Source organism: Gavialis gangeticus, unplaced genomic scaffold (genome assembly GCF_001723915.1).
Source record: "Gavialis gangeticus isolate Ggan-Ray unplaced genomic scaffold, GavGan_comp1, whole genome shotgun sequence".
Classification (NCBI taxonomy): domain Eukaryota; kingdom Metazoa; phylum Chordata; order Crocodylia; family Gavialidae; genus Gavialis; species Gavialis gangeticus.
This window is the reverse complement of record NW_017728960.1, coordinates 3,650,511-3,658,059: the sequence shown is the minus strand read 5'-3', so window position 1 is coordinate 3,658,059 and position 7,549 is coordinate 3,650,511. Positions and strand designations below refer to the sequence as shown.

Sequence of the window (7,549 nt, the reverse complement as noted above, 5' to 3'; positions counted from 1 at the left end):
CCGGCGGGACCAGCCTGGCTGGGCGGTCGCGGCTCGAGGCCTGGCACGTGCTGCGCGCGCTTCCCGCCGGGCCCGTGCTGCTGCTGCTGCGCCGCCGGCAGGACAAGAGTTAACTCCCGCTCATTAAACTGCTATGACGTCACTAGCCGCGCTCGGAGTGCCTGTAAAGCGCGGGGGGGGGGAATCTTTTGCGACATTCACCCGCTGCGCTTGACGGCAGCGAGTCCGCCCGCCTGAGGACAGTCAAGGCGAGGAGGTTGCCACGACGTTGCGGCGCGACACTGGGCGGTCGCGCTTGATGGCAGCGGGGCGGGGAGAGAGGCTCCCGCTTGACGGTGGCGTGGCCTCGCGGCAGCGTCGCGAGAGCTGCTACAGCCCTTAGCAACCGCATAGTACGACCGACAGCGCCGCGCTTGACGGCAGCGGCGGGATGAGCTTTTACGACGTCTTCCGGGGGCTCTTCGGGTTCCGCAGGTGCGCCCCCCGCCCCCGGGACCCCCCAAACCGGGGTCGGGATCGGGATCGGGACTCCCTGGGCACCACCAAACCGGGACCCCCCTAATCGCAGTGCCCCAGTTCAGCTCGGGTCTGCCCCAGCCAGGACCCCCAACCGCCCCCCTGGGCTGGGACCCGCCAGCCCGGGACCCACCTGGGTGCCCCCCGATCGCGACGCCCCAGCCGGGCTTAGCCCCCACCATGGTCTCTTCCAGGCAGGACCCCCAAAACACCCCAGCCGGGACCCAGGGACAAACCCCTGCAAAGCCTCCCCCAACTGTCCCCCCTTCCCCGAGAGCACAGACCAGGGCGGGACCCCCCTGCGGCACCCAACCAGTGCAGCCCCCACCCCCCCCGCCGCCTCCGTGCAGGGCCCAGTGCGGTGGGGCTCTGCCATCTCCACCAGGCCGCCCAGCACCCAGTGTCCCCCGTGGGGCTGATCATCTCCCTGCCGCTGCCCCATGCTCCTGACCCCGCTCCCCCCAGGCCCCGGGACCCCTTCTTTGGGGGCATCACGCGGGATGAGGATGAGGATGACGATGATGACGCGATGGGTGCAGAGTGGGGCCCCGCCGAGCAGTTTGGCTTTGGCTTCAGCGTCGGCCCCGGCGGGATGCGTTTCCACGACGGCCTCAACTTTGACCATCTCTTCCGTGAATTCAATGAACTCTTCCATGACATGGGGGCCTGGATGCGGCCCTTCGGTGCGGGCAGCCCCGTTGCAGTGGACGTGTGGGGCTGGGATCAGGGCCCTGGGGAGGTGCCCCATTGGCTGCCCTGTCATGCAGGCTGGGGGGCTGTGGGCTGGGATTGCAGGTGCAGGCAGGGCTGGGACTGTGTGGGGTCCAGGAGACAGTGAGTGAGGGGTGCTGGCATAGCTGAGAGCCACGAGTGGGAGCAGGGGGCTGGACTGGAGAGCTGGAGTGGGAGCATGAAGAGTTTGGGGTGGGCATAGCATACCCCCCCCCAGGTCAGGCCCAGGGGGATGCAGGTCAGGCTCTGGGGCTGTTGGCAGAGCAGGGCCCTGGGTGTGCCCAAGGCCATGCTGGGGAATCCCAGCTCCGCCTGCATCCTTTGCTCCCCAGAGCTCCCCAGCGTGGAGCCGCCCCCGCCTGCTGCTGGCGAGAAGCACAGGCAATCGCTGCGGGACTCCATGCTGAAGTACCCAGATGGTCCCTGCCCCTGGACCCCTGTGGAGGACCCCGACTCAGGTGGATGCTTGGGGGATGGTGCTGGCCCAGCAGCCCCAGGCAGGAGGCCCTGGCAACCTTTTGCAGGGGTAGGTGCAAGGGGAGGGGTGTCTTGCCTGGGCAGTGTGAGATCCCACAGGTAGCTTGCAGGTGTGTGTGGGGAATTACCTGCCATGGCTCCTTGTGAACAGGTCCTTCCCCAGGTACAGCAGCTCTGTGAGGTTCCCCTGGACTGTGCAGAGCTACTCCAGTCTCTGGTAACACCTATGCTTTCTGTTGCAGCTGAAGGATACCCACCCGCTGCTGCCTGCTCTCAAGGAGGACAGAGGTCTGTGCCTGTCAGGCTGGAGGCAGCCCTCCCTCTGGGAACACAGCCAGGGTTGCCTGTCCTGGGGCTGCTCTGGACAGCTGGGAGGGGGTGGCTCAGCCTTGGACCCAGGCCCCTGCTGCTCTTCCTGTGACGTAGAGCTTGAGCCTAATGCCTGTAGCAACAGCATGACACAGGAGTGATCTTGGCTGGTGCTGGGGTGGGGAAGAAGAGGCCTGTGCCAGCCTCGTGCTGTCTGTCCTCCCCAGATCTGGACTCCCAGGTCTCCTCAGCTGGGTTGGAGACGATCCTGAGGCCAAGTGAGCCGAAGTCCCACTCCTGTTTCCAGAGCGTCTCCATCACCACAGTGACCAGGCCTGATGGGGTGAGTGATCTGGGTGTAAGGTCTGGTCTTGGGCACAGGGTGACTCCCTGGAACCCCTTGCTCTTGGTAGTGGGCTTGGACTGGGGTGGGAGTAGTGTGTTTCTACTCTTCCAAGGTTCAGATGTCTGGCTCTGGGCATGGGGCTGATCTTGGGCTGTGACAGAGCAAGGGCTTGCTGCCCCGGGGAGGTGGCTACACAGGATCCTCACTCTGGGCATGGCAGGATGTGGGTCTGGGGTGCCTGGGCCTGCCCTAGGCTCCAGGGGTGACCAGAGTTTGGTGTCACTTGTGCAGACCGTGGAGGAGCGTCGAATGGTGCAGGACAGCCAGGGCCACCGGGAGACAGTGACCCAGTGGCGCAGGGACCAGACTGTCACCACCATGGAGCCTGGGCAGGGCAGGGACGAGGCAACCGGCATGGACAACTGTGAGTGTGAGCTGGAACCTCCCTGGGGCTGTGCTGGGGGTTACCTGGGACAGGGGCTGTCTGGGAGACACCCCCATCCTCCCCCCAATTGAGTGAGCAAGCTCCCCTCTGTCCTGCAGGGCAGCCGGCATGGTTCACAGGCATCTGGCAGCAGCAGGGAGAGCCCCGCACCCCGGACCTGAGGGACTCCTCTCTCCTGGGCGGCTTCCTGCGCCGCTGGTTCTCAGGCCGGTAGCTCTGGGGTCTGTGTCCACATCTGTGCTGCAGGGACAGAGGCCAAGCACTGTGTGCTGGGGGGAAGGCTAGTGCTCAGGAGTGAGCAAGCACTACTTCCCAGGACATGTGTCTAACTCACAGTGGCAGTTGCACTGCTGCTAAGATACATGGCATCCTCTGCCTTCCCGTGCCACCTGTCAGAGGGGATGAGGTGACCCTGCTTCATGCTGCAGCATGCCTTGGCTGACTGCCATGTAGCTGGGCCACCTGGCTGGCATCCTTGCTGAAGATGCGGCAGTGCCTGCTGCAGCGGTCCTGGGGGGTGGGTACCAGAGCCTGGTTTGCCAGGGCAGAGGCTGCTTCATGGGCTGTGCTGTGAGCAGAGCAGGGCTAAGGCAGAGGGGAGGCATTCAGGCCTGGGGCAGTATGTGCTCTCAACCTAGACATGGGGCCTGTCCAGGGGGCCTCCCTATCCCACCTCTCCTCTCCAGCTAGGGCTGGGGTCACGTCCTCAGTGGGGAAGGGCAAACAGGCCCTGGGGCAGTCTCACAACTCTGCTCTCTCACTTGCAGGTGTCTGATCCCAGCAGGGAATGCAGGGGCTGTGCTGGGTTGTCTCGCCGTCCTCGTACTGGTGTGCGTAGAGTAATAAAGTCTATTTATGCTAACACTCATCTTAAGGCTTGTCTGTGGCTCGTGGTGCCAGGCTTTGTGGAGCCTGGGGCAGTCCCCTGTTCTGAGCCAGGAGCTGCCCCCCGACCAGCCTTGGTGCTATCCCCCTTGCGGGTGCAGCTATCCACAGGCCCCTGGCTCTGTGCCTTGCCCCGCCCTTCCTGCTCTACTTCATTACATCCCCTCATGCTGAGGCCTCCTGGGGCTATTCTCAGAGGCGGCTGCTGGGAGCCTTTCCAGGGCCATTTCATTAGCACTTGTTGCTGTGCCAGGGCTGCCCCTGCCTGAGCATCTCGCCAAGAGGAGAGCCCTCCCCATGCCAGCGCCAGGCTGGAGAACAGGGTCTTGGGCACTGTTCTTGCTCTCCTGTGAGCTTTCAACTGCTGCCTGGAAGCCCCCTCCTTCCCCCCCTTGTTTTCAAGAGTGAGAAGTGAAGGCTGGACCCATACAGGCATCCATCTCTCCCTGCCTTGGTGACGGGGCTGACCTGGGCAGCTGGCATGGGCTGGGTCTCTTCCCCTTGGGCTGAGGCAGGGTTATCTCCCAGCTGCGTGGTCCTGGCAGTCCTGCTGCTAGCCCTGGGGTGAAGAGCTGTGGGCTCCGGCTGGCCCGTGGCTGGCTATGGAGAGCGTGGGGGCCTGATCCCGGTAGAACAGAGCTCAGTCCTGGAGACAGGAGGGGCCACCTCATGCCCACTTGATTGGAGTGAAAGTCTGTGCTTTATCACTAGCTGCAGATAGGAGCTTATGAGGCTCAATAAAAATGCTGGGCTGACATAAAGCTCCCTCTTGCTGCTGCTGCCTAGGGCTGCCATGGTCTCTGCACGCTTCCTGGCAAAGGCTAGGACTCTGCTCCATGTCCGCAGCCGCCTGGTCCGGGAGTGCCTGGCTGAGTTGCTCGCTGTCTTTGTGCTGATGGTGAGTGTCATGGGAGCAAGACTCAGGCCCAGTGAGGGGAGCCCTGGGCTGGTAATGGGGGTTACAAAGCAGGAGAGGGGTGCTGGCAGGGCTGGGGGCATCAGGTTGGGGTTGAGGGGCACTGGCAATGCAGGGATTCACAGACTTACCCCAAGAGGCTGTGATGCAGGTGATGTGGGGTTGGAGGGGTGGGATGGGCTGTGGCTCCCTCAGCCCTACCACCAGGTGTGGGTGGGGGCTGGACTGGAAGGAACTAGACACGAACAGCTGCTGGGAGCCACCAGCCCACCCAGGCCAGGCGTGCAGCCCCAGTGGGCTGCCCGGCCTCAGCATGTCCGAGCTCCAGCAGCCGGAGGGCCCGAGGGGGCCTCGGCCAGGCACTAGCCTCGGGACATCGGTACCAGCACTGTAGTGAAAGCAGCTGGGACTGAGAAAAGCTAGAAAATGCAGCAATAGAAACCTCTGAACCAGTTACAGGAAGTGAAGCAGAGATGGGGCCAGGGCTCCTGGGTTCTCTGGCCAGCTCTGGGGAGGAGTGTGAGGTCTAGTGTTTAGAAGTAGGGAAGGGCAGGACACCTGGGTCCCCTGTCCAGCTGTGTGTCTCGGGGGGTTGATCATTAGAACAGAGGCAGGTCCCCTGTATTCCAGCCCAGCCCCGCTCCGCTCCACGTCGCTGCAGCTGGCCCTGCTGCACACTTTGACCCTATTAGATCCCGCGCAGCTATCTGAGGCTGGGAGGTTTCTAGAGGCTTTGTGGCTTGGTGCTCCAGGGTGGAGGAGGTGCAGGGGGCTGACAACCTTTCCCCAAACTGGGTGTGCAGCTTGCACCATGCCCTCTCCCTCCCCAGGCAGGCAAAGGTTGGGGTGTGGGACCTTTGTGTTGCTTTTAGAGGGTGATAAGGGAGGCTGGGACCACGTGAGCCTTCAGCACGGCCTGCCTTGGAACCAATGGGCTAGTCTGGGCAGCTGGGGGGAGCCGGACCTGAGGCACCAGGCCAGAAGGATCTGGCTCCATTTATTCCTTGTAGGCGAGTGACCTTATCAGCAGAGCTATAAACACTAGAAGCCGAGTGTATCGGCGTGTCTGGGAAGCCGGCTCCTGGCCCTCTGCTCTTCAGGAACTCCTTGGGGCTGTGCATGGCCTGTGCTTGGTTTGACCCAGCCAGCACCATAGAGACTGTACAAAAGAGAACCTGGAGCGGTCATGAGCTGCCATCTTGGCCTGGCTGCAGCAGGCCTTGGGTGACAGGAGAGCCTTTGGCCTGGAGAGCGAGGGGCCACAGGGCGGTGCTGGGGGGACCAGCCCATGGAGAACCACATTTTCTCCCTGCTTCTCCTAGTTGATAACCCTGGGCGCCGCGGCACAGACCGTCACCAGCCAGGGCGCGAAGGGTGGGTATGTCTCCTCCTGCCTGGCCGGGGCCCTGGCCGTCATGGTGGCCGTCTATATTGCTGGCGGAGTCTCAGGTGAGTGCGGCGGTGGGAGTGGGGTCCAGGCCAGCAGGTACGGGAGGCTCTGGGGCTGGATGCCCCTGACTCAGCCTCTCTCCATCCCCTTATCTCCTGGCTGCTGCTGCTACCTTGATCTCTGCCGCTGCCCCCAGCTCCCAGCCACGCGCTGCTGACACCTCTGCAGCTCAGGGGCCCCTGGGGCAGTGCTGCCCTGTGCCCCTGCCCTCCCCCCACATCTCAGCCCCATCGTGGCCCCTCCTGCTTGTGTCTTGCAGGCGCCCACCTGAACCCTGCCTTCTCACTGGCCATGTGTGTGCTGGCCCGGTTCCCCTGGTGGAAGCTGCCCATCTTCATTGTCATGCAGACCCTGGCAGCCTTCCTGGGTGCCGGTGCTGTCTATGCCCTCTATTATGGTGAGAGCCGGGTGTGTGGGTGCAAGGGGTGTGGGCAACATGCATGCATGTGGATGTGTGTGCCCCGTGCCTAGATGCAAGGGCAGGCTCGGCTGTCAGGCTGCCGGGGGCTGTCTGCGCCTGGGTGCCCGAGGCCTGCTCACACCTGACTCCTTTGCAGATGCCATCCAGCACTACAGTAATGGGACCCTTGCAGTCACAGGTCCCCGGGAAACCGCCTCCATTTTTGCCACCTACCCTGCACCCTACCTGTCCCTCCAGAGTGGCTTCCTGGACCAGGTGCACCCCTGCTCCCCTTCCCTGGGCAGGCGAGGCTGAGGGTGCAGGGTTTGGATTGGTGGGGCTCTGGGGCTGGAGCTCCTATTGACTGAACCCTGGGGCAGGTGGGGTCCTTAACCCTGTGGCTGCTGGAAAGAGAGGGATGCCCCAAACTGTGTGTCAGGGGGCCGGTGACCCCCAAGCCTGGGCCTGTGGTTGACTGCCTGCCCCGGCCCCCCTAGGCCTGCTGCTCTCCCTTGGGGGCTGGGGGCAGAAGAGTGCCCCTCACCGTACCTGGCGGCTCCTTGCAGGTGATAGGCACAGCACTGCTGCTGGTGGGCATCCTGGCCATCGTGGACACCCAGAACAAGGGCATCCCAAAGGGGCTGGAGCCAGTGGCCGTGGCCATGCTGGTGCTGGCCCTTGGCCTCTCCGTAGGCTCCAACTGCAGCTGTGCTATCAACCCTGCCCGTGACTTCGGGCCACGGCTTTTCACCTATGTGGCAGGCTGGGGCCCCCAGGTCTTCAGGTGGGTAACAAGGTGAGCCCCTCCAATCCACAGGGGCCAACCAGGCCCATTGTCCCCACTGCAGGATCAGACCCCAACCATAGCCTGGGCTGGCAAAGCCTGGGATCTCCTGTCCTCCAGCCCCACCACATCCCTGGCCCCCAGTGCTGCCCTGTGAGACCCCCCTTCCCCAGCCTCATGCCTCTGGACTGACCTGGCCTACGCTGTCTCCCCAGGGCTGGCCATGGCTGGTGGTGGGTGCCAGTAGTGGCTCCCCTGGTGGGGGCCGTGGTAGGCTCCATGCTCTACC

General features: G+C 63.7%; 3 protein-coding genes across 4 annotated transcripts in view; all 3 read left to right on the top strand.

Annotated features, from left to right (window-relative positions):
• The window catches only part of LOC109294435 (pro-interleukin-16-like), a 3,541-nt gene extending 3,159 nt beyond the window's left edge, over positions 1-382 (top strand). Inside the window, exon 6 of the mRNA XM_019512837.1 lies at positions 221-382. Within this exon, the coding sequence (XP_019368382.1) occupies positions 221-382 (162 nt within the window). The remainder of the gene's footprint in view (positions 1-220) is intronic.
• HAX1 (HCLS1 associated protein X-1) lies at positions 305-3,693 on the top strand. 2 transcript variants are annotated; one of them, XM_019526658.1, is made up of 8 exons: positions 305-474; positions 982-1,199; positions 1,581-1,774; positions 1,968-2,013; positions 2,262-2,377; positions 2,672-2,804; positions 2,924-3,046; positions 3,593-3,693. In XM_019526658.1, the coding sequence occupies exons 1-7, from the start codon at positions 431-433 to the stop codon at positions 3,037-3,039; spliced, it is 867 nt and encodes a 288-aa protein (XP_019382203.1). In that variant the 5' UTR covers positions 305-430; the 3' UTR covers positions 3,040-3,046; positions 3,593-3,693. The 2 variants fall into 2 exon arrangements, with proteins under 2 accessions (XP_019382203.1, XP_019382267.1); XM_019526722.1 differs by having other exon boundaries at positions 307-474; positions 982-1,180; positions 1,583-1,774.
• A 427-nt stretch (positions 3,694-4,120) lies between these two features.
• AQP10 (aquaporin 10) overlaps positions 4,121-7,549 on the top strand; it is a 5,068-nt gene continuing 1,639 nt past the window's right edge. Inside the window, exons 1-6 of the mRNA XM_019512715.1 lie at positions 4,121-4,608; positions 5,949-6,075; positions 6,336-6,473; positions 6,634-6,752; positions 7,043-7,272; positions 7,476-7,541. Coding sequence (XP_019368260.1) covers positions 4,504-4,608; positions 5,949-6,075; positions 6,336-6,473; positions 6,634-6,752; positions 7,043-7,272; positions 7,476-7,541 — 785 coding nt within the window. The 5' untranslated portion in view covers positions 4,121-4,503. The remainder of the gene's footprint in view (positions 4,609-5,948; positions 6,076-6,335; positions 6,474-6,633; positions 6,753-7,042; positions 7,273-7,475; positions 7,542-7,549) is intronic.

Excerpts from the sequence above, each read along its gene's own strand:
- HAX1 (XM_019526658.1), top strand. The coding sequence starts at position 431 with ATGAGCTTTTACGACGTCTTCCGGGGGCTCTTCGGGTTCCGCAG. Across the intron at positions 475-981 it reads GGGCTCTTCGGGTTCCGCAG|GCCCCGGGACCCCTTCTTTG; the intron begins GTGCGCCCCCCG and ends CGCTCCCCCCAG. Across the intron at positions 2,378-2,671 it reads CAGTGACCAGGCCTGATGGG|ACCGTGGAGGAGCGTCGAAT; the intron begins GTGAGTGATCTG and ends TCACTTGTGCAG.